Here is a 26,736-nt window from a genome sequence, read left to right on the forward strand (position 1 = left end):
CATTTGTGCACAACATTTGAGCGAAATAAGCGTTTTGTGTATATGGAACATTTATGGGATTTGTTTTCTCAACTCGTGAAATATGGGACCAACACTTTACATCCCTCAAACTCAACTCTGGACGTCAAAGACAGTTCCCCTTTATTTTTTCATTATTCCCCTCTAATTAGGGACTGATTTAGACCTGGGACACCAGGTGTGTGCAATTAATTATCAGGTAGGACCAGCAGGCTCCGGACCTCGTAGGGTAAGAGTTGAGTACCCCTGCTTTACATGTTGCATTATATCTTTGTTCAATATATGTATGACTGAGAAGACCAAACTGGAGAGTGTAGGTCTGCATCTGTCCACCAGAGAGCAGTGGCAACATCAATAAAACTGGCTGTCCTGTTCTCCACTTAATGTAAACTGCAAAGTTGACACTTACCTAGTTTGAGTAGCCAGCCCTCCCGATCAGGGTTGAAGAAAGTGTGTGTGAGGTCGTTCCCATCATCCTCTGGGATCTTAAAGGGTTCGTTCTTTATACTCTCATACAGGTTCTACAAAGAGAGAAGGGAATGGAAAGAAAGAGAGCGAGAGGGCGAGAAAGAGATCATAAGACGTTTGATGCAAACACAGAATGGGGGTATACTACAATTGAAGCTAGATCTACTCAGGGTTTTCTAAAGTTAACCAGCTTCAGTTAGCTTCACATTTCAGCTCAGGCTTTATCCGTACTACGACGTTGGATATTGATTGTCCACCTGCCGCTAACTCTAGCATGCTTGTAACTGTGCATGCATGTCACAAGTGGCTAGTCGAAAGCCAAACTCTTCATTGAGACAATGCTGAAACATCAATCCATGGGCGAGTCAATGTCACATTTTCATTTGTGTCGAAATCAAAATGAAAGAAAAGTAATCTAGCAAATTCAGTGTGATATAGGCTTGTTGAAGAGCAGTCTCTTTTATTACGTATTGTTAATGCTGTCTTTGGCATGCTTATCATGAGCACCATTTTTTATTAAATTAAAGTATTAAAAATAGATTCCCCAGTACTTTTGTATACTTTTTAGCCCGTAGTTCTGTAAGTAGCACCAAAAGCTGTCTCTGAAAATACAAGGGGCTGAAACTCATTGGCTAGAACTCGAATTGCTAGGGGCCCAGCCCACGTGTGGGGAAATGCAGGGAAAATGGCACGGCACAGCTTCAAGAAAACATTTACATTTACATTTAAGTCATTTAGCAGACGCTCTTATCCAGAGCGACTTACAAATTGGTGCTTTCACCTTATGACATCCAGTGGAACAGCCACTTTACAATAGTGCATCTAGGTCTTTTAAGGGGGGGGAGAAGGATTACTTTATCCTATCCTAGGTATTCCTTAAAGAGGTGGGGTTTCAGGTGTCTCCGGAAGGTGGTGATTGACTCCGCTGTCCTGGCGTCGTGAGGGAGTTTGTTCCACCATTGGGGGGCCAGAGCAGCGAACAGTTTTGACTGGGCTGAGCGGGAACTGTACTTCCTCAGTGGTAGGGAGGCGAGCAGGCCAGAGGTGGATGAACGCAGTGCCCTTGTTTGGGTGTAGGGCCTGATCAGAGCCTGGAGGTAGTGAGGTGCCGTTCCCCTCACAGCTCCGTAGGCAAGCACCATGGTCTTGTAGCAGATGCGAGCTTCAACTGGAAGCCAGTGGAGAGAGCGGAGGAGCGGGGTGACGTGAGAGAACTTGGGAAGGTTGAACACCAGACGGGCTGCGGCGTTCTGGATGAGTTGTAGGGGTTTAATGGCACAGGCAGGGAGCCCAGCCAACAGCGAGTTGCAGTAATCCAGACGGGAGATGACAAGTGCCTGGATTAGGACCTGCGCCGCTTCCTGTGTGAGGCAGGGTCGTACTCTGCGGATGTTGTAGAGCATGAACCTACAGGAACGGGCCACCGCCTTGATGTTATTTGAGAACGACAGGGTGTTGTCCAGGATCACGCCAAGGTTCTTAGCGCTCTGGGACGAGGACACAATGGAGTTGTCAACCGTGATGGCGAGATCATGGAACGGGCAGTCCTTCCCCGGGAGGAAGAGCAGCTCCGTCTTGCCGAGGTTCAGCTTGAGGTGATGATCCGTCATCCACACTGATATGTCTGCCAGACATGCAGAGATGCGATTCGCCACCTGGTCGTCAGAAGGGGGAAAGGAGAAGATTAATTGTGTGTCGTCTGCATAGCAATGATAGGAGAGACCATGTGAGGTTATGACAGAGCCAAGTGACTTGGTGTATAGCGAGAATAGGAGAGGGCCTAGAACAGAGCCCTGGGGGACACCAGTGGTGAGAGCACGTGGTGAGGAGACGGATTCTCGCCACGCCACCTGGTAGGAGCGACCTGTCAGGTAGGACGCAATCCAAGCGTGGGCCGCGCCGGAGATGCCCAACTCGGAGAGGGTGGAGAGGAGGATCTGATGGTTCACAGTATCGAAGGCAGCCGATAGGTCTAGAAGGATGAGAGCAGAGAGAGAGTTAGCTTTAGCAGTGCGGAGCGCCTCCGTGATACAGAGAAGAGCAGTCTCAGTTGAATGACTAGTCTTGAAACCTGACTGATTCGGATCAAGAAGGTCATTCTGAGAGAGATAGCGGGAGAGCTGGCCAAGGACGGCACGTTCAAGAGTTTTGGAGAGAAAAGAAAGAAGGGATACTGGTCTGTAGTTGTTGACATCGGAGGGATCGAGTGTAGGTTTTTTCAGAAGGGGTGCAACTCTCGCTCTCTTGAAGACGGGAGGGACGTAGCCAGCGGTCAGGGATGAGTTGATGAGCGAGGTGAGGTAAGGGAGAAGGTCACCGGAGATGGTCTGGAGAAGAGAGGAGGGGATAGGGTCAAGCGGGCAGGTTGTTGGGCGGCCGGCCGTCACAAGACGCGAGATGTCATCTGGAGAGAGAGGGGAGAAAGAGGTCAGAGCACAGGGTAGGGCAGTGTGAGCAGAACCAGCGGTGTCGTTTGACTTAGCAAACGAGGATCGGATGTCGTCGACCTTCTTTTCAAAATGGTTGACGAAGTCATCTGCAGAGAGGGAGGAGGGGGAGGGGGAGGAGGATTCAAGAGGGAGGAGAAGGTGGCAAAGAGCTTCCTAGGGTTAGAGGCAGATGCTTGGAATTTAGAGTGGTAGAAAGTGGCTTTAGCAGCAGAGACAGAGGAGGAAAATGTAGAGAGGAGGGAGTGAAAGGATGCCAGGTCTGCAGGGAGGCGAGTTTTCCTCCATTTCCGCCGGCTGCCCGGAGCCCTGTTCTGTGAGCTCGCAATGAGTCGTCGAGCCACGGAGCGGGAGGGGAGGACCGAGCCGGCCTGGAGGATAGGGGACATAGAGAGTCAAAGGATGCAGAAAGGGAGGAGAGGAGGGTTGAGGAGGCAGAATCAGGAGATAGGTTGGAGAAGGTTTGAGCAGAGGGAAGAGATGATAGGATGGAAGAGAAGAGAGTAGCGGGGGAGAGAGAGCGAAGGTTGGGACGGCGCGATACCATCCGAGTAGGGGCAGTGTGGGAAGTGTTGGATGAGAGCGAGAGGGAAAAGGATACAAGGTAGTGGTCGGAGACTTGGAGGGAGTTGCAATGAGGTTAGTGGAGGAACAGCATCTAGTAAAGATGAGGTCGAGCGTATTGCCTGCCTTGTGAGTAGGGGGAAGGTGAGAGGGTGAGGTCAAAAGAGGAGAGGAGTGGAAAGAAGGAGGCAGAGAGGAATGAGTCAAAGGTAGACGTGGGGAGGTTAAAGTCGCCCAGAACTGTGAGAGGTGAGCCGTCCTCAGGAAAGGAGCTTATCAAGGCATCAAGCTCATTGATGAACTCTCCGAGGGAACCTGGAGGGCGATAAATGATAAGGATGTTAAGCTTGAAAGGGCTGGTAACTGTGACAGCATGGAATTCAAAGGAGGCGATAGACAGATGGGTAAGGGGAGAAAGAGAGAATGACCACTTGGGAGAGATGAGGATCCCGGTGCCACCACCCCGCTGACCAGAAGCTCTCGGGTGTGCGAGAGCACGTGGGCGGACGAAGAGAGAGCAGTAGGAGTAGCGGTGTTGTCTGTGGTGATCCATGTTTCCGTCAGAGCCAAGAAGTCGAGGACTGGAGGGAGACATAGGCTGAGATGAACTCTGCCTTGTTGGCCGCAGATCGGCAGTTCCAGAGGCTACCGGAGACCTGAACTCCACGTGGGTCGTGCGCGCTGGGACCACCAGATTAGGTGGCTGCGGCCATGCGGTGTGGAGCGTTTGTATGGTCTGTGCAGAGAGGAGAGAACAGGGATAGACAGACACATAGTTGACAGGCTAGAGAAGAGGCTACGCTAATGCAGAGGAGATTGGAATGACAAGTGGACTACACGTCTCGAATGTTCAGAAAGTTAAGCTTACGTAGCAAGAATCTAATTGACTAAAATGATTAAAATGATAGAGTACTGCTGGGGTAGGCTAGCTGCGTTGTTGACACTACCCTAATCAAGTCGTACCGTTGAGTGTGAATTTTCTACAATGCTGCTTATCGGGAGCTAGCTGGCTAGCTGGCAGTGTTGGTTACGTTACGTTGCGTTAGGAGAACGACAATAGCTGGCTAGCTAACCTAGAAAATCGCTCTAGACTACACAATTATCTTTGAAACAAAGACGGCTATGTAGCTAGCTATGTAGCTAGCTACGTTCAAACAAATCACACCGTTGGGACTGTAATGAAATGAAGTGAAAAAGTGATACTACCTGTGGAGCGACGCGGAATGCGACCGGAATGCGAAAGTTCTATTCAGTAGACATTGGCTGGCTATTGGCTAGCTAGGAGTGTCTCCTACGTTAAGGACGACAAAATAGCTGGCTAGCTAACCTCGGTGAATTAAGATAATCACTCTAAGACTACACACTCTAAACTACACAATTATCTTGGATACGAAGACAGCAAAGACAACTATGTAGCTATCTAATACTACACTAATCAAGTCGTTCGGTTGAGTGTGATAGTTACTACAGTGCTACGGTAGCCGGTGAACGTATGCTAGCTGGCTAGCTGCTAGGCAGATAGGAGGGCGACGAAATACGATAATAACGCAATTATCACTCTAAGACTCCACACTCTAAGCTACACAATTATCTTGGATACGAAGACAGCAAAGACAACTATGTAGCTAGCTATGTAGCTAGCTAACACTACACTAATCAAGTCGTTCAGTTGAGTGTGATAGTTACTACAGTGCTACGGTAGCCGGTGAACGTATGCTAGCTGGCTAGCTGCTAGGCAGATAGGAGGGCGACGAAATACGATAATAACGCAATTATCACTCTAAGACTCCACACTCTAAGCTACACAATTATCTTGGATACGAAGACAGCAAAGACAACTATGTAGCTAGCTATGTAGCTAGCTAACACTACACTAATCAAGACGTTCAGTTGAGTGTGATAGTACTACAGTGCTACGGTAGACGGTGAACGTGTTGGACAGATAGGAGACGACAGATAGGAGACGACGAAATACGATAATTACGCAATTATCTTTGATACAACGACGACTATGTAGCTAGCTAAGAGGAAATTGCTAAGATTAGACAAATCAGACCGTTGTACTATAATGAAATGTAATGAAATGTAATGAAAAAGTTATACAACCTGCAGACCGAAGCGCGGATGCGACCAGATCGCTCCAACCCGGAAGCGGGTAAACACTCGCTTCCAGTCGCTTTCAAACTAGGGATTTCGTGGCTAATTGAGGTAAGACAGTAATTCTGCTAATAGATGATGCACGGGTGAACCACACAGATGCATCTAGCCAAACGCTGATAACTAACGTTCTTAGTCCCTAACCCGCCCGGGAGCAGGTTAGTTCTGAAGGATTCGTTGCCATAGAAATTGACCTGGCTAAAAGGTGAGCGACTTTCATGGTACCATTTATCCAGAGTTGAACTCAGAGCTGACCAAAATTACCTTGCTAACTCCTCAAACCACATACATAGTATAGGGCTCAGGTCCTCAGCCAATCCTAGTATACTATGGATAGAGGGAGGGACAGGTAAAGAAAAAGGAATAGAGAGAGCTTGGTAGAACAACAGAGGGATGGAGAGAGTGATGGGGAGAGACACAGATTGATAGATACCCTGAGTAGATCCTCAGGTAAGTCTCCGCCATCGTTGATTCCTCTGTTCATGGTGGTGAATCTCTGGTGGGAGGGTTTGTCCTTCACATTGGGGTTATGGAGACTGGTGTTCAGCATGATCACAGCAAACGACAACACATAACACGTATCTGGAAAACAGAGATGGACGGGGAAGTTAGTGTGTATGTGTGTGAGTGTGCGTGCATGCAAGTGTGTGTGTGCGGTGGCCTTTCTATACCGCTGTGCTGGAAGACGCCAGGGTTACAGTGACAGTATCTCTGGGCAAACGCCTCCATCATGCGATCGATCTTCTGGGCTTCACCTGGCAACCGGAAACTCCACAGGAACTGCCTGGGGGAGAGGACATGCAAACATAAGAGTGTGTGTGTGTGTGTGTGTGTGTGTATGGTGAGCATATGTGTATGTGTTACCTGAGGGCCTGGACCAGGTTAAGGTCAGTAAACTCATGCAGCTCCACAAAGGCTTGTAGAACCTCAAGATTGAAATCCTCTCTACAGAAACACAAACAGTATTCAGGTCATAAAAGCGACTAGATCAGCGTTGCGTTCAGTAGGGAATACTGTAGCTAAACGTTTTGAAACCGAAAATTAGTGTTTCTTATTGGACAAGTTCAATGCGGTTTCTTCATGTTTCATTCCATATCAGAATGTTTCTTGCCAACTGAACAGGACCTAGGTAAGTTAAGGAGATTTATCAGAAAAAAGCTATGAAACCAGAAACATACCCAAATATAATCTAATAGATTAAATCTATAATCTCCTAATCCTTGCCTCCTCTCTGTGGCCAGCACATGTATGTGTCCAGAAAGAAATGGGCCAAATCAATATCACTGAGTTGAGAATGCATGAACCCAGAGTTTCCCAAACCTGGTCCTGAGCCTCCCCTTGGTGCCAGTTTTGTTTTTTTACCCTAGCACTACACAGCTGTTTCTTGCGAAATATTTTCTTAACTCTTCAGGAACTGCACTGTTGGTTAAGGGCTTGTAAGTAAGAATTTCACGGTAAGGTCTAGACTGGTTGTATTCGGCGCATGTGACAAATCAAGCTTTGATTATTTGAGTCAGCTGAGTAGTGCTAGGGCAAAAAAAACTAAGCGTGCACCCAGGGGGGGGGGGGGGGCAGGAACGAGTTTGGGAATCCCTGCATTAACCCACTTAACAGCTCATCCATCAATCTCTTTCAATGTCTCTCCCACACTCTCACTCTCTTTTTACTCTCCCGTTTCTCACCTTTCCCCCAGATAGTCTCCGATGGCGGTCTTGTTTAGCCCCTCCCCTTTATAGAGGAACTGGGCGATGTCATCACTGGTGTTCTTCAGCAGACCGCTGTCAATCAAAAACCGGATCCCCTGATTGATGGTACACACAGCCAAATCAGAACACAGAACCACAGCACCAATCACAGAACAGAGTGGGTGATAGAGGCTGGTTTACGATTGGGCTTCACCTTCTTTGGGTCCATGTTGAACTTCTTGCACCCCATGGACACCTGCTTGTTTCTCTGCATGCTTTTCCTACAGACACAACAGTCATTAAGGTGGAACTGAGTGATTTAGCAACATGAAATCTTATTCAAATCTGTTCATATATACCCCCTGCAAGAATGACACCTTTTTTTACATTTTCTGACAAGCAAGTGCTTAAATATGGTGAGTTTCACGTTTCCATAATTGTTTTGAATGTTTGGGAATGACGTATAGTAAGGCATTTGTGAAAATTCTATAGCAATATAGAGTGGGAAAGCGGCCGTGCGTTGGACAATTAGACACTGCAGGTAATAAAACCATCTGTCTCATCCAGGACCGGAGTCCAATCAGTTCTACACTAGGCCTTTATGCAAACAAGCCATTTGTCATACGGGCCTGCAATCATTCACTTTGAACTGGACTGTGTGTTAACAGGCAGTAGCAAAAGGGCGACTTCAGCGCATTACAATGCATTCGCCAAAAGCCACAAAATAAACAAACGGATTACTGCAAATATGTACACTGAACGAAAATATAAAAACCCAACATGTAAAGTTTTGGTCCCACTTTAGCTGAAATAAAAGATCCCAGAAATGTTTCACACCCTCAAAAAGCTTATTTCTCAGAAATGTTGTGCACAAATTTGTTTGCATCCCTGTTAGTGAGCATTTCTCCATTGCCAAGATCATCCATCCACCTGACAGGTATGGCATATAAAGAAGCTGATTAAACAGCATGATCATTACACAGGTGCACCTTGTGCGGGGACAATAAATGGCCTCTCTCAAATGTGCAGTTTTGTCACACAACACAATGTCACAGATGTCAATTGTTTATGGCGCATGCAATTGGCATGAAGACTGCAGGAATGTCCACCAGAGCTGTTGCCAGGGAATTTAATGTTCATTTCTCTACCATAAACAGCCTCCAACATCTTTTTAGAGAATTTGGCAGTATGTCCAACCAGCCTCACAACATGTAACCATGCCAGCATGGTTAAACACCCACCCCATGAAACTGTTCTTTGCACAACCAAATAATTTCTGTACAAACTGTCAGAAACGTCTCAGGGAAGCTCATCTGCGTGCTCACCGTCGATGGCCACTGGCACGCTGGAGAAGACAAATCAAATGTATTTCTATAGCCCTTCCTACATCAGCTGATGTCACAAAGTGCTTACAGAAACCCACCTAAAACCCCAAACAGAAAGCGATGCAGATTTAGAAGCACAGTGACTAGGAAAAACTCCCTAGAAAGGCAGGAACCTAGGAAGAAACCTAGAGAGGAACCAGGCTCTGAGGGGTGGCCAGTCCTCTTCTGGCTGTGCCGGGTGAAGATTATAACAGAACATGGCCAAGATGTTCAAACGTTCATAAATAATAATAATCACAGTGGTTGTAGAGGGTGCAACAGGTCAGTGTTAGTTGGCTTTTCATAGCCGATCATTCAGAGTTCGAGACAGCAGGTGCGGTAGAGAGAGCTCTTCACAGATGAATCTCGGTTTCAACTGTACGGGGCAGATAGCGTGTATGGTAGCGTGTATGGCGCCGTGTGGGCAAGTGGTTTGCTGATGTCAGAGATGGTGACGGTGGGGTTATGGTATGGGCAGGCATAAGCTACAGACAACGAATGCACAGAGATACCATGACGAGATCCTGAGGCTCATTAACGTGCCATTCATCTGCTGCCATCACCTCACGTCTCAGCATGATAAAAACATGTTGGTCACACAGAAAACAAAATGTCACAAGGATCTGTATACAATTCCTTGAAGCTGAAAATGTCCCAGTTCTTCCATGGCCTGCATGTCACCAGACGTCACCCATTGAGGTTGTTTAGGATGCTCTGTATCGACATGTACGACAGCTTGTTCCAGTTCCCACCAATATCCAGTAACTTCGCACATCCGTTGAATCAATTCTATGCAAAGGAGATGTGTCGAGCTGCATGAGGCAAGTGGTGGTCACACCAGATACGAACTGGTTTTCTGATCCACACCCCTATAGTACCTTGTTTTTAAGTTATCTGTGACCAGCAGATGCATATCTGTATTCCCAGTCATGTGAAATCCATAGATGATTAGGGCCCAATTTATTTATTTCAATTGACAGATTTTTCTTATATGAACTGTAACGAAGTAAAATCTTTGAAATTGTTGCATGTTGCACTTATATTTTTGTTCGGTGTAATATCACAAGAGTCCTCTTACATTTGGGAACTTTACAGTCCTATTGATCAAACAACCATGTAAAAAGTAAGTTCTCTCCCACTAATGCTAGGGGACATTAGAAAAACCCTCTCAAACATGTTCAGCTAGTTGCACTGATAAACGATGGGGAATAGTAGCCTGCTCGTCCTTCTGCAGCTTGCCTACCTATGTATGATTGTCCAAACCCACGTTTGAATGGGAAATTGCCTGCCTGACTATTAATTTTGATCAATGCCAAATACATTTGACTGACAACTGTGAGGATTCTGTGTTATAGCCCGTTACCATATATGTGATTGAATATTATCTGCTGTTGGCTTGTGTGGATGTATGTAGGTGTTATGCAACATAGCTGACTTGAAACATTGTTAACAGTTTCAGGGCCATGGGCCTTTCTCATGATGGAAAAATACAGAATAACAAAAACGGACACATACAGAACGTAGTGTAGCAAACCACAGACTGTTTTTTGTTAGAACTCAAACTTAACAATAACAGAAACCCGTTATGTGATAACGGTATCTTGGGAATGAGCGCATAGATACTCGACACAACAAGTTACATCTATCAACTGGAGCACCCGGGGCCTGGTACCAGCTCGTATGACAACAATCAACGATAGGCTGGGTGAGTCTAAACCACGCCCAGTCTCTACTCTGACAGGCCGGCTCGGAAGCAGGAACTTTTTCTGTCAAGAGTATATTTATAATATCTTTGTCAAGAACAAGTTAGTTCTCTGTTTGCCCTGCGAGGTGGGACAGAGAGCCCGTATATACGAAAATTGCATTTACCACTTATTGCTTAGCTAATAAAAAATACATAGTATACAATCGGTGACTCAATGTCATATTTATCCTGATACCAGATTCGAATTGACGCAACTCTAACACAACTAGCTACGGGTGCGTTCATAGATTGCCTCTGCCTCCAGTGTGTTAAGAGTCATTCGTAAATTCAGAGCATTATCAGATTGAATTTACAGACAGAGTGTGTCGCTCTCCGAGCGTACACTGCACGATTAACACTGGACACTGGCCGAGGAGTAGGGTTAATCTGAGCGTTCCTCATAACGGCAGTCAAGCACCAGAGCTAACTGGCAAAAGTTGGCTAGCTTGCTAGCTACTTCCAGACTCAAACAGACGATTTACCTTTTTTTGCCCAAATTTACTGACACCGGTCATATTCAGCTGGTGTCGCGCGTTCTTAAATTCCTCAGTTAGTCTGCACTCTGGCACACTCAGACGAGGGTGCTCTGAAATTATTCAGAGTAGATAGGCAGAGTGAATTAGTTAGTCTGCACTCTGGCACACTCAGACGAGGGTGCTCTGAAATTATTCAGAGTAGATAGGCAGAGTGAATTAGTTAGTCTGCACTCTGGCACACTCAGACGAGGGTGCTCTGAAATTATTCAGAGTAGATAGGCAGAGTGAATTAGTTAGTCTGCACTCTGGCACACTCAGACGAGGGTGCTCTGAAATTATTCAGAGTAGATAGGCAGAGTGAATTAGTTAGTCTGCACTCTGGCCCACTCAGACGAGGGTGCTCTGAAATTATGCAGAGTAGATAGGCAGAGTGAATTTACAAACTATGCTAACTAGTTGTTCAAATTCAGTATTTTTGGGGGACTACCAAGAAATGTATTGTAAAATTATATTCATCATGCATTGAACTGCATCCATCTATTCTCTAACAATGCCTTACTGTAAATCATGGTATTTTGAGTCAAATAGAACCTATTTTTTTTTAACTCTTATAAAGTTTGTTTTTAACAAACTGGGAATGTTATATTTTTGACTGATATGATTGTATAATATCTGCAAAGTAGTTAAAACGTTGTCAGTTCCACTTGAAGTCAGTATAACGCATGCATAGATCCTTTGAAAACAACTCAAATGGCCTTTGTATTGCTGAGCGATTAACAGAAATGTAGGTTATTGCTAGTTGTTTTTAAACAACTAATTGACCGAAGTCGGTTCAATTATTAGAATAGCATTTTATTTATTTATTGTGAACTCAATGCGCCGTAGTTTCTCTAGAGTAATTCTCATGTCCGAACTGTGAGATGTAGTTTCCAACAGGCCAATGTTCTACATAATTATCACCTTTTGTGCACTAAACTAACTACAATGATCATACTCCATTGTGCTGTTACTTGTCTGGTTTGGGTTTCTTTTACGCCGGTTAGGTAAAAAAAACATGAGCAGGCAGTACCATCATGGGCTTTTATGAAATTGTTTTTATTATGGGTTGTTAAAGCATTCAACCCACATAACGCATCAATGTTGTTTAAATGATCGGAACCAAAAATAGAAGTTTGTGATTATTTATTAATAATCGAAGCAAAGCGACTTCAAAAAGAACGGAATCGCTCAGCACTAGGCCTTTAGAACATTGTAACGCCATTGTAAACTGTTTAAAAAACCTTTGTAAACAATTCATAAAGCTTTTATACACACTTTATAGTGTAAATGCCCTATAAAATGTACAAAAGGACTGAGTGTAGGACTAATATTGAGTCGCGCACGGCCCCCTCCCCCTTGTCCTCAATTCATCGGGGCATGGAATCTACAAGGTGTCAAAAGCGTTCCACAGGGATGCTGCCCATGTTGATTCCAATGCTTCCCATGTCAAGTTGACTGGATGTCCTTTGGGTGATGGACAATTCATGATACACACGGGAAACTGTTGAGCGTGAAAAACCCAGCAGTGTTGCAGTTCTAAGACGCACACAAACCGGTGCAAATTGCACCTACTACCATACTCCGTTCAAAAAGGCACTTCAATATTTTGTCTTGCCCATTCACCCTCAGTGGTACACACACACACAATTCATGTCTCAATTGTCTCAAGGCTTTAAAAAAAAATCATTTTTTAACCGGTCTCCTCCCCTTAATCTACACTGATTGAAGTGGATTTAACAAGTGACATCAAGAAGGAATCATAGACTGACCAAGTGAAAGCGTTCCTAATGTTTTGTACACTCAGTGTCTATGCCCTATAAAATGTAGAAAGGGTATATCTATAAGGTGTATAAAAGCTTTATGAATGGTTTACAAAGGATTTTTAGAGTCTTTAGAGCTCATAATATATAGAGTTATATTATGCTCTCTAAAGACATCATACACGCAATGAACAGCCCCATTAACCCATTTAAGTGTCTGTAGCCTTGGGGCAACCAGTGTCCCAGACCCATCAGCGTCTTCAATGAGAGAAGCACACACGATCACTGACATCATCACATCATTACCAATACTATGGGTCAGTGGGTGGGGAGGTTGGGGACACTTCACTAAGGATGATTCTACTCCCTCCCCCAACACCCACCGCCATCACCATGGTGTCTACTCCCTCCCCCAACACCCACAGCCATCACCATGGTGTCTACTCCCTCCCCCAACACCATCACCACACAAAGTACATTACTCAGTAGAGTTGCACACAATCAAATACTAAGGCAATAACAGGACATAGAAACACACACACACCTTTCGTCGGTTATGCCTAGGTTGTCAATTTCATTTGTCACCTCTGCTATCTCACCCTTCAGCCTCTAGATGGAGTGAGTAAGAGAGAGAGAGAGAACGAGGATGAGTGCATGGTACAGTTAGATCTATTTGATCAGTCACTTAATCACACACAAGAGAAATCTGACCCTCCCTCAATCTCAAGGAGCGGCTTTGATCCAGCTTCAGATAATACTAATACCCAAGGCACTAAAAGGGAGGGAGGAATAAAGGCGAGAGAGCGTGTAATTGGTGTATTTCACCAACTGGGAAATATCTGCTTCTGAACAAGGACATTTCCAGCGTTCTGACAGGAGACACACAGGTATGTTGATATGTTGTGTAAGAGATGTTACGTCTAGGCAGTCCTATGGGTTGTGTGCAGAGTGGGTGAATCTTCTACAGATGGTCCCCCACAAGTAACTGGTGCACCTTCTGCTAGCTGGGGTCAAACCAGACCAACCCTCCCTCCCGCCACCCTCTCTTCACCTGACCCAGATCTACAATCCCCTGCCTTCTTTGCCCTTGACACCAGTTTAACATATTTTTTCTCTCATTCATATGCACTCTCGCTCTCCCTTTCAGGGTCAGGTTAGGAGGGGGCAGGTCAAAATCTAAGCCCCTGATTGGCTAATCAGAGCCGCTAAGATCAAAGACACAGAAACAGAGAGAGATGAAACAAAGGGGGAGGCAGTCAAACCCACTAATGAACTCAATCAATCTCTTTACACAGCAGCACTGGGCAGAGGGGGATGTGTGTATTGGGGGTTGGTAGTGTGGCTTGTTTCTCATACATACTCTCCTAATCCTCAAAGCCGTGTACGTGCAGAGAGCAGCACATACTCTCGCATTCAGATCCAGACATGTGCGTATGTACATACTTACTTTGTAACGCTCAATGCAGGAGATGAGAAGCAGGCACAGGGAGAGAACTATTTAATATAGACGGACATGCAGTGGCACAAGAAAAGCGTCTGGGCATAAACACAACAAACAACTACTACAGGGAACACAGAGGAACAGACATATATGCAGGGACAGGCCCTCGAGCGCCAGGGACGGGGAACTGGAGCCGGTGTGACATACTTACATATGCCCTCCCAGGCCCACCAATGGCTGCGCACCTGACCATCCATGTGAAATCCATAGATTACGGCCTAATAAATGCATTTCAATTGACGAATTTCCTTATATGTACTGTAGGAGTATGTCTGTAATAAAGCCCTTTTGTGGGGAAAAACTCCTGATTGGCTGGGCCTGGCTCCCAAGTGGGTCGGCCTATGCCCTCCCAGGCACACCCATGGCTGCGCCCCTGCCCAGTCATGTGAAATCCAAATATTTGGAAATTATTAATTTATTTAAAATTGATTGATTTCCTTATATGAACTGTAACTCAACAAAATCTTTGAAATTGTTGCATGTTGCGTTTATATTTTTGTTCAGTGTGTGTGCGCGTGTTTAAAAAAAATCTCAGACACACACACACGTTCAAAGGTTTGGGGTCACTTAGAATTTGCGTTTTTTTTTTTTTAAATAGCAAACTTACCAAAAATACAGTGTAGACATTGTTAATGTTGTAAATAACGATTGTAGCTGGAAACGGCTGATTTTCTATGGAATATCTACATGGGCGTACAGAGGCCCATTATCAGCAACCATCACTCCTGTGTTCCAATGACACGTTGTGTTAGCTAACATAAAAATAAAAAACTGAAATACCTTATTTACATAAGTATTCAGAACCTTTGCTATGAGACTCGAATTTGAGCTCAGGTGCATCCTGTTTCCATTGATCATCCTTGAGATGTTTCTACAACTTGATTGGAGTCCACCTGTGGTATATTCAATTGATTGGACATGATTTGGAAAGGCACACACCTGTTTATTTAAGTTCCCACAGTTGACAGTGCATGTCAGAGCAAAAACCAAGCAATGAGGTTGAAGGAATTGTCTGTAGAGCTCCGAGACAGGATTGTGTCGAGGCACAGATCTGGGGAAGGGTACCAAAAAAATGTCTGCAGCATTGAAGGTCTCCAAGAACACAGTGGCCTCCATCATTCTTAAATGGAAGAAGTTTGGAACCACCAAGACTCTTCCTAGAGCTGGCGGTCCAGCCAAACTGAGCAATCGGGGGAGAAGGGCCTTGGTCAGGTCAGGGAGGTGACCAAGAACCCGATGGTCACTCTGACAGGGCTCTAGAGTTCCTCTGTGGAGATGGGAGAATCTTCCAGATGGACAACAATCTCTGCAGGACTCCACCAATCAGGCCTTTATGGTAGAGTGACCAGACAGAAGACAATCCTCAGCAAAAAAAAAGCACATGACGCCTATCAGACCATGAGAAACAAGATTCTTTGGTCTGATTAACCCAAATAAAAACTATTTGGCCTGAATGCCAAGTGTCATGTCTGGAAGAAACCTGGCACCATCCCTATGGTGAATCATGGTGGTGGCAACATCATGATGTGGGGATGTTTTTCAGCGGCAAGGACTGGGAGACTAGTCAGGATCGAGGGAAAGCTGAACGGAGCCAAGTACAGAGAGATCCTTGATGAAAACCCGCTCCAGAGCACTCAGGACCTCGGACTGGGGGGGGGGGGGTTCACCTTCCAACAGGACAACAACCCAAGCACACAGCCAAGACAACGCAGCAGTGGCTTTGGGACAAGTCTCTGAATGTCCTTGAGTGACCCAGCCAGAGCCTGGAATTGAACATCTCTGGAGAGACCTGAAAATAGCTGTGCAGTAACACTCCACATCCAACCTGACAGAGGTTGAGAGGATCTGCAGAGAAGAATGGGAGGAACTCCCCAAATACAGGTGTGCCAAGCTTGTAGCGTCATACCAAAGACGGCTCGAGGCTGTAATCGCTGCCAAAGGTGCTTCAACGAAGTACTGAGTAAAGGGTCAGAATACTTATGTAAATGTAATATTGATGTTTCTTTTATTTTTATATATAAATTAGCAAAAATGTGTTAACAAGATTTTGCTTTGCCATTATGGGGCATTGCGTGTAGATTGAGGGGAGAAAAAACAATTTAATAGATTTTAGAATAAGGCTAATGTTAAAAAATGTGGAAGAAGTCAATGGGTCTGAAAACTTTCCAAATGCGCTGTATATAGAGTACCAGTCAAAAGTTGACACCTACTCGTTCAAGGGTTTTTCATTATTTTTACTATTTTCGACATTGTAGAATAGTTTAGACATCAAAACTGTAAAATAACATATGGAACCATGTAGTAACCAAAAAAGTGATTTATTTAACAAAATATATTTTTTATTATAGATTCTTTAAAGTAACCCCCCTTGCCTTGACAGCTTTGCACACTCTTGGAATTCTCTCAACCAGCTTCATGAGGTAGTCACCTGGAATGCATTTCAATTAACCTGTTGCTTCTACTCGGGACGCTTGCGTCCCAACTAGAGCTCTGGAAATGCAAATGCGCTACGCTAAATGCTAATAGTATTAGTTAAAACTCAAAAGTTCATTAAAATACACATGCAGGGTATCGAATTAAAGCTACACTCGTTGTGAATCCAGGCAACAAGTCAGATTTTTAAAATGCTTTTCGGCGAAAGCATGAGAAGCTATTATCTGATAGCATGCAACACCCCAAAAGACCCACAGGGGACGTAAAACAAAATAATTAGCATTTCGGCGTTACACAAACCGCACAAATAAAATATAAAACATTCATTACCTTTCACCATCTTCTTTGTTGGCACTCCTAGATGTCCCATAAACACTATTTGGGTCTTTATTTCGATTAAATCGGTCCATATAAAGCCTAGATATCGTTATATGTAGACTGTGTGATAAACGAAAAAAACATAGTTTCAAAACGTAACGTCATTTTTTAAAATTCAAAAAGTCGACGATAAACTTTCACAAAACACTTCGAAATACGTTTGTAATGCAACTTTAGGTATTAGTAAACGTTAATAAGCGATAAAATTCATCAGGAGGCGATGTAAAGATCATTAGCTGTCCGTCTGGAAAAATGTCCGGCTAGAAACTCAACGAAAATATCCGGTCCTAGACCGGATTAGATACGGTGTCCTGTATGTGTTTGACCAAGAAAAAACTCGAAGGGAAATGACAAGACTCTAGACACCCTGTGGAAGCTGTAGGTACTGCAACCTCAGGCAATTAATTGTGGTTCACGTTTATCAATGGGTTCAAGTAGCGCATGGATATATTTTCCTCATTTTCAGTGATCAGTTTTTCCTGTGCTTTTCGATGTAAATGCCGTTCTGGTAAAGCCACAGCAGTGATTTAACCAGTTTTTTAAACGTCTGAGTGTTTTCTATCCACACAGACTAAGCAAATGCATATACTATATTCCTGGCATGAGTAGCAGGGCGCTGAAATGTTGCGCGATTTTTAACAGAATGTTCAAAAAAGTAGAGGGTCGACTGAAGAGGTTAACAGATGTGCCTTGCTAAAAGTTAAATTGGTGGAATTTCTTTCCTTTGTAATGCGTTTGAGTCAATCAGTTGTGTTGGGACATGGTATACAGAATATATCCCTATTTGGTAAAAGACCAAGTCCATATTATTTCAAAAACGGCTCAAATAAGCAAATGAACGACAATTCATCATTACTTTAAGGCATGAAGGTCAGTCAATACAGAACATTTCAAGAACTTTGAAAGTTTCTTTATGTGCAGCCGCAAAAAACATCAAGCACTATGATGAAACTGGCCCTCGTGAAGACCGCCACAGGAAAGGAAGACCCAGAGTTACCTCTGCTGCAGAAGATAAGTTCATTAAAAAATTACCAGCCTCAGAAATTGCAGCCCAAATAAATGCTTCACCGAGTTCAAGTAACAGACACATCTCAACATCAACTGTTCAGAGGAGACTGCGTGAATCAGGCCTTCATGGTCGAATTGCTGCAAAGAAACCACTAACAGCCACCAATAAGAAGGAGACTTTCTTGGGCCAAGAAACACGAGCAATGAACATTAGACTGGTAGAAATCTGTCCTTTGGTCTGATGAGTGAAAATTAGATTTTTGGTTCCAACTGCCGTGTCTTTGAGACGCAGAGTAGGTGAACGGATGGTCTCCTCATGTGTGGTTCCCACCGTGAAGCACGGAGGAGGCGTGATGTGTGGGGGTGCTTTGCTGGTGACTGTCTGATTTATTTAAGGCAAACTTAACCAGCATGGCTACCACAGCATTTTGCAGCCATCTGGTTTGCGCTTAGTGGGACTATCATTTTTTTTTCAACAACCTCCAGGCTGTATAACGGCTATTTGACCAAGAAGGAGAGAAACGGAGTGCTGCATCAGATGCAGTGGTGTAAAGTACATAGGTAAAAATAATTTAACCTCTCTAGGATATGTGGGACACTAGTGTCCCACCTCGCCAACATCCAGTGAAATTGCAGGGCGCCAAATTCAAACAGAAATCTCATAATTAAAATTCCTCAAACATACAAGTACTATACACCATATTAAAGATAACCTTCTTGTTAATCCAGCCACAGTGTCTGATTTAAAAACTACTTTACTTTACGGCGAAAGCACACTTTGTGATTATGTTAGGTCAGCACCTAGCCACAGAAAACCATACAGCCATTTTCCAAAGAAGGAGAGGTGTCACAAAAGACAGAAATAGCGTTAAAATGAATCACTAACCTTTGATGATCTTCACCGGATGGCACTCCCAGGAATCCCAGGTCCACAATAAAATGTTTGTTTTGTTCGATAAAGTCCATAATTTATGTCCAAATACCTCCTTTTTGTTCACGCGTTTAGTTCATAAATCCAAATTCACAAGGGCAGGCACTTAGTCCAGACGAAAAGTCAAAACAGTTCCATTACAGTTCATAGAAACATGTCAAACAATGTATATAATCAATCTTGAGGATGTTTTTATCATAAATCTTCAATAATATTCCAACCGGACAATTCCTTTGTCTTTAGAAATGAAAGGGAACGCAGCTCGCACTCACGGCAGTGCGCGTGACTTAGCTCATGGCATTCTGCCAGACACCTGACTCAAACAGCTCTCATTCGCTCCCCCTTCACAGTAGAAGCCTGAAACAAGGTTCTAAAGACTGCTGACTAGTGGAAGCCTTAGGAAGTGAAATCTGACCCCATTTACACTGTATACAAACCTCAGATTTCCCACTTCCTGGTTGGATTTTCTCTCAGGCTTTTGCCTGCCATATTAGTTCTGTTATACTCACAGACATCATTCCAACAGCATACTAATTATTATATTATATGCATATTCTAGCTTCTGGGCACCTGAGTAGCAGGCAGTTTACTCTGGGCACCTTATTCAGCCAAGCTATTCAATACTGCCCCCCAGTCCCAAAGAAGATAAACTACTACTTAAGTAGCTTTTTGGGGTATCTGCACTTTACTATTTATATTGGACTACTTGTTGTACTTTTTACTCCATACATTTTCCCTGACAACAAAAAGTACTCATTGCATTTTGAATGCTTAACAGGACAGGAAAATAGCCAAATTCACACACTTATCAAGAGAACACGTGGCCATCCCTACTGCCTCGGGTCTGGCGGACTCACTAAACACAAATGCATCATTTGTAAATAATGTTGGAGTGTTACCCTGGCTATCCAGTCACACTTAATATAAGGAATTATAAATTATGTTTACATTAACTTTTGATACATGAGTATATTTAAAACCAAATACTTTTACTCAAGTGGTATTTTACTGGCTGACATGAGTAACTTTCTATTAAGGTATCTATACTTTTACTCAAGTATGACAATTGGGTACTTTTTCCACCACAAATCAGATGACCTGGCCTCCACAATCACCCGCTCTCAACCCAATTGAGATGGTATCGGATGAGTTGGAACACAGAGTGAAGGAAAAGCAGTCAACAAGTGCTCAGCATATGTTGGAACTCATTCAAGACTGTTAGAAAAGCATTCCCCATGAAGCTGGTTGAGAGGATGCCAAGAGTGTGCAAAGCTGTCATCGAGGCAAAGATCGGCTACTTCGAAAAATAGAAAATATATTTTAATTTGTTTAACTTTTTTTGGTAACGACATGATTCCATGTGTTATTTCATAGTCTATTTTCTGCATTGTAGAATAATAAAGAAAAACCCTGGAATGAGTAACTGTGTCCAAACTTTTGACTGGTACTGTATGCACATACACACACAATCCCATTGTAGGATCGAACTCTTCCAGATCAGAGGGTAAATGCTGGGTATGGGGGAAGTGCAGTACTAAGGCTAGACAGAAACACACAAACGCAGCCCTAGACAGAGCCTCATCTATCATGAAAGAGTGTAACGCTCTAGTGGACATAATGCATTCTCTACCTTCTCCCCCTTTCTTCCTTCTCTTTGTCTCCCTCTCTCATGACTGGTTAGTGAAGAGGCATACTGTGCACTGCAGAAATTAGGGGTCAAGTGTAGGGGAGAAGGAGATCCTAATTCTTTGGACATGCAGTTCTTGGATTTCACATTTCATTAAGCAAGTGAAACGGCAGAGAGAGAAAGTTGACATTCCATAACAGAATCAGCTGCTTTGCATTTGGCAGTAATGGTTTGAAAGTGCCAGCGGTTTGCTACTCTGTGTGTATTACCTGTATGTCCTGCAGTAGTTCTTGTTTCCTACGGAGGATGCTCTCCAACTCCTGTCTCTCCTCGGGACTCAGATCATCAGGTACTAAAGAGGGGGGAGAGAGAGAGCGAGGGGGGAGGTGAGAATAACAGTGCTCTGGGTCACCATGGCAACATAGCCTAGATCAATCAAAATAATACCTCCCCAACACCCTCCTAGCCACTGACTGGGGTGACACACACACACTACAAACCAGCCACATCCTCTCTCTCTCTCTCCATCCCACCCTCTCCCCATCCCGCAAGCACTCACAAGACCAACCAAAACCTTCCAGACGCCCACACAGGCCTGAACAATATATGCAGTACAAAGATAAGAGAAAGAGAGAACCACATGTCCATCGGGGAGGAAGAAAGGACACACCCATTACACCATAGGGCAGCTGAAGTAAGCTGGAGCAGGGGACCAAACTATCAGCTCCCATTTTAACATTGAAGCTGAGAATAACATCACATCCGCGAGCACACACACTCCCAAAATCCATGTGATATTTCAGAGGAGGAGAGGGGGGGGGGGGGGGGGTCTTTTTTTTTTCTCCCTCGCGTCCCCCCTCCGCAGTGTTAGAGGCATCACTACAGACCCAGGTTCGATCCCAGGCTGTATCACCACTGGCCGTGACAGGGAGTTCCGGGTTATAGGTGAGGTTTTTTTGGGGGGGGGGGCTTTACTTGGCTCATCACATTCAAACCACTCCTTGTGGCTGGCCAGGTGGCTGTAGGCTGACTGCGGTCGTCAGTTGAACAGTGTTTCCTCAGAAACATTGGTGCAGCTGGCTTCCGGGTTAAGCGGGCAGGTGATAACGAGTGCGATATGGCGGGTCATGTTTCAGAGGACGCATGACTTGACCTTTGCCTCTCCTGAGCCCATTGGGGAGTTGCAGTAATGACAAGATTGTAACTGAAATTGGGAAAAGGGGGATAAAATACAACAAAAAAGTGGTCCAAAATAAATGATCTGGCTTATGTGAGCATTAAAAAATGTCCATCATTTCAGCCCAAGCAGCGAACTGTCAACCATGGGGGCAAGAGTGACAGCCAGTGAGACGGAGAATGCAGGTAATGATTAACATTGACTTAAAAAGGAAATAGTTATTCTTTCTAGTTAACCTTTCTATTTCACATTTTTTAAACCTGTGGTAGATTGAATGTTCACTGATGATTCTTTTCGTGGTTTTTCAGCCCTGGGGGCCAAAGTAACAGCCAGCGAGGGAGAGGAGCTGAAGAGAGAGATCTCCAGAACATCAAATCAAAGTTTGTCAAGTGTGCCGAATACAAACAGGTGTAGACCTTACAGTGAAATGCTTACTTACAGGCTCGAACCAACAGTGCAAAAAAAGGTATTAGGTGAACAATAGGTAAGTAAAGAAATAAAAACAACAGTCAAAAACAGTAGCGAGGCTATAAAAGTAGCGAGGCTACATACAGACACCGGTTAGTCAGGCTGATTGAGGTAGTATGTACATGTAGATATGGTTAAAGTGACTATGCATATATGATGAACAGAGAGCAGCAGTAGCGTAAAGAGGGGTTGGTGGGTGGTGGGACACAATCCAGGCTAGTATTGGTTGTTTACCTCAGTTGAAAAGTAGAAAATGCCCCATTTCTAATCTTCTGGTAGTAGACCAGGGTTTCCAAAACTCGTACCTGCCGCCTCCCCCACCCACCCCAGGTGCACTTTTGGTTTTTGCCCTAGCGCTACACAGCTCATTCAAATAACCAACTCATTGCAAACCTTTGATTGTTTGAGTCAGATGTGTAGTGCTAAGGCAAAAACCAAAACGTGCACCCGGGTGGGGCCCCAGGACTAAGTTTAGGAAACCCTGGTTTAGACTATGCAGTTTATACTATGCATTTAATTTTCTCTTCTGTGTTCACAGCCAGACCAAAGGTGATCTTCTCTGCTTCACTGGCTGATATTGTAGGACCCCTCACTACTGCTGAAACCATAGTGGTCCAGCCCAAAATCTTTACAAACATCAGCAAGACCTACAACCCAGAAACAGGTAATAATCTACACTCACTGGTCCATTTCAAAACAACCCACTCGTCACTGTGACTACCACTAGCAAATCTGAGAGGTTTGGGTAGGAGGTGTAGACAGCAATATGGTAATAGCGCCATAGCCTACAGTAATTGTTTCTGATTTTGGAGGTGTTTAGTGTGTGAAAAGAGAGCATAATTTCACAGAAAAAGTTTATACTCTTCTCGTCCTCTGCTGCAGGTACTGCATCTTCACAGCACAAGTGAAATGAGTGTACTACTTCCGATCCACTGCCTGTGATTATCTACCCTTCAAACACACAGGTGTAACCATGTATAAGAATGGAGGGAAAGTGTAAATGTGATTCACACCGATAGTGGAGGTTATGAGTATGTAAATAATGCAGCCACTCTAGAGCTGAAAGAGGGGGATGCGATATTCTTGAGTCTCCCCTCAGGCAGGAGGCTTCACCGTTACCTTTTACAGACAAACTTTACGGTATGCTGCCTGTAAAAAAAATAATGATCTGGCAATGTAGTTTAGAACCCCAATTCATAGTCACATTTTTACCAGGAGAAGCCTTTTCTATCTCCCGTGCACATGCCTGCACATTTAGGAGAGGAAGTAATCGTGAGCCTATGTGGGCGGACATCTATTTTAATCAATCCATTGAATATACACCATTACAAAGACATCTATTTTTACATGCGTTTTAGGCAGGTCCTAGACAACATTATACGACTAATAAAATGTCATTTCAAAAGAATAGAATGGCATTTTTTTTGTTTAATGATGTTACTGGTCTGTGTAGTCTAGCGGCTACATGGCTGTGTTTAATGATGTTACTGGTCTGTGTAGTCTAGCGGCTACATGGCTGTGCCATGCACAGGAAATCAAAAGTTATTTTGTTCATTAAAACAGACGACACTTAGGCTACACCGATCACAGTCAACACATTTTATAGTAGACTAAGAATATAATGAATAACAGAAAAAAATACAAATGATATTTTTCCACACTTGCGTCACAGCAACGTGTGGAACCACTGTCCTATATAAAAAAAGTGATTCTTTGAAATAGAGCCCAAGCCCATTTCTTTTTAATCCACGTTTAATCTCTTTCCTACCCTCACTCCACTTTGTTAGGGAGCAGGCGTGGGGGTCTTACATTGAGAGTATCCTCATCATGATACCCATAGAAAATAATCATCTATATTTTCAAAAGCATGCGAGTGTCATGTTCATATTTCACAACCTCCGTGGGCTTTTGGAGATGCCTATACACGATCAAGCAAAATAATCTACACAATCTCTGTCTCAAATCAGATGTTTCTCAAACGTCAAATTTAGATGTTGTTCCAAACGTCAAAGTTAGAAGTGTTTAAGGTTAAATTTATGCATTAAATCCCAATTTTTAAAGGTTAGTGTTAAGTCTAGGCATTAACTCAGAATTCTTAAGGTTAGGCAATCACTCCGAATGGTTAAAGTAAGGATTAAGATTTGGGGTAGGCTTAAAGCAAAAATATAAAAAACTACTTTCTAATTGCTGGACTCATAAATACAACCTTAGCATCTGCCTCTGATTCCAAACACCCATCCGCCATCCCCATCGCAAAACCAAAAACTACTTGTAGCTAACGGCGTTCACTGTTGCCCCTAGTGGCCGGTTACCACATCCATCTCCCGACGTCCTCAGACTAGGGCTGGGCGATATGGCCAAAATATCATATAGCATTTTTAAGTATTTTATGTTTTTGATTAATAAAAGTTCTACATTTGCTTTATGAGTAGTGTGTGACCCTTGAGTGGCAACACATATATTCTAAATTATTTCAATGAGTCTTTCTCCATTCTGATTGTTTTATACTGTTCAATGCTGTTCAATACAATCAGCCTGAAAACAATGACCGGTAGAAACTACAGTAATTTTCATTATTGTTAGCAATGATTTAGGAATCCTTGTGAGTAAGTATTAGCTAGGTTGCCACTTGTTGTTTGCCTATTGAAATTGAACTTCAGTTCAAGAAAATAAATAGCTAGCTGGCTACTTAACCCTGTTGTCCAAAGCTAATGTTATAAGCAGCCAGCTTGCTTCATCTGGCTAGTGTAAAGGAATGCTATTTCTTATGCAGGTGACCAGCCTACTGCTAATACACGGCTACAACTCACAGTAAAGCCTATGGGGTCCCCTACAGGATAGCTCCCGCATTACACACTTACTGCCAAACTAGCGCACACACATAATCTCCTCTCTAGCCGAACATTGTGTGCCCGAAGAGGATTCTACAATGACGGACAGACAACTGAGCCAATGGCGGAAGACTACAGACTACACCCAGCCTGAACCAATCCAAAGATCCGATCTTCTAGAATCAACCTACTTTATTTTCTGTATATTAGGGGTGTACTGAATGTTAACGGTCTCTTGCCTGCTGTTCCATACGAGCTAACGGAAGAGCCGTAATTACGCTGTACCAGATATCTTCACTCTGAATAAACTGTCGCTTGTCATACAATTTACCACTCTGTCTGAATCGATCCTTGACCGGCTCACCCTTCTACATATCTAATTACTAACACTAGTGAGGCTCGACCGGACAGAGTTGTGTTGTGAAGCTAGCCACAAGTGGAATTTGTGGTTTGCCTTCAAAATAAAAAAAAAGTGTCATTGACAGTAATGCAAATGTATACAAATAGAATCATGCCATACTTTTATTTTGAAGGCTAACCGCAAAGTCCACTATTGTGGCTAGCTTCACATAGATGGTAACACCACCATTAATCAATTAAGAACAGTCTTGTAAATTAGGGTTATTTTAGATGACACCTAGGTATATAGTTCTGTCTGCTACACCTCTCTCCCAACCTCCTCTTTCTTTATAAATGCACACCATATGTGCATTGAAGAACTGATTGAACTTTATAATATTACAATTATATTTATAACGTATGTATTAATAACACCTGGATAACTAACTTTCAATAAAGCGTTTCACATTCTCCACTGGTTGAAATTAAGTATCTCACTGAAATACTACACCTATCCTGTGTCCTCAGATTAATGCAGATGAAGGGAGTTAGATATGCATAGGCAGTGTAGTTGTACTGTTTTTTGTCTATATATATGAATTACAAATCAGCTTTTGCTTAAATCATGTTTCTGGTCTATTGCATAGTTACAATGTGTAATCATTGATGTCCCAGGAGCAGGAGTGGTAAACACTGTTGAAGTGTATATCTGTAATACATACATGCAGTCACGGCATCATTCAAAGAATGGAGTTTGATACACCTGGTATTGGATATGACTGAAAAAGAATGTCTCAGAGATTCATACCTGAACAACACCTTTATTGCCAAGGAAGAGTACATGATCAGTGAATATATTCAATGTACAGGCTACACTGTGGGCATCTCATCATGCGTGGTAATAACTACAGTACATGTATATAGGACTTGCATCCTTGGCACAATAAAGTGATTATATTCCACTCAATCCATAGGCTTCATTAATGCCATTCAGACTTGAACTCGATACAACTATGATAGCTGAGGTTCATTGGTATAAATATTAGTTCAGAACCTAACGTTTTAGGTTCCATACACAGATCAGCTACATAATGTAGCTAGCTACACATCCATAGGCATAGAGTTACTTTTATCCTCCACTACACAATAAGAAAATAAATAGTTGTACATTCAACGTGCAGTAAAAGCTTTAGCTAGCTAGATTCTTTACATCCACTGTGTCACAAGACGACTTGGTTTGCTGGTTCTCGGGATTCCCTAAAACATTAAATCAACCTGAATTACAATGTCATACTCATGTCATAACATTAGCTAGCTGGCT

At 43.5% G+C, this 26,736-nt stretch overlaps 1 protein-coding gene across 5 annotated transcripts in view; it reads right to left on the reverse strand.

Annotated features, from left to right (window-relative positions):
- LOC115144438 (cytohesin-1-like) overlaps positions 1-26,736 on the reverse strand; it is a 64,060-nt gene that overhangs the window by 3,001 nt on the left and 34,323 nt on the right. For 2 of the 5 annotated variants that reach the window (XM_065002658.1, XM_029685488.2), the window contains exons 2-9: positions 20,870-20,952; positions 13,267-13,331; positions 7,554-7,620; positions 7,337-7,455; positions 6,519-6,599; positions 6,326-6,438; positions 6,088-6,236; positions 428-539 (exon numbers count right to left, since the gene is read on the reverse strand). In XM_065002658.1, the coding sequence (XP_064858730.1) occupies positions 428-539; positions 6,088-6,236; positions 6,326-6,438; positions 6,519-6,599; positions 7,337-7,455; positions 7,554-7,620; positions 13,267-13,331; positions 20,870-20,952 (789 nt within the window). Of the gene's footprint in view, positions 1-426; positions 540-6,087; positions 6,237-6,325; positions 6,439-6,518; positions 6,600-7,336; positions 7,456-7,553; positions 7,621-13,266; positions 13,332-20,869; positions 20,953-26,736 lie in introns of all 5 variants that reach the window. The other 3 variants (XM_065002657.1, XM_065002655.1, XM_065002656.1) reach the window with 2 other exon arrangements.

The sequence above is a fragment of the Oncorhynchus nerka genome, linkage group LG16 (assembly GCF_034236695.1).
Source record: "Oncorhynchus nerka isolate Pitt River linkage group LG16, Oner_Uvic_2.0, whole genome shotgun sequence".
Classification (NCBI taxonomy): Eukaryota; Metazoa; Chordata; class Actinopteri; order Salmoniformes; family Salmonidae; genus Oncorhynchus; species Oncorhynchus nerka.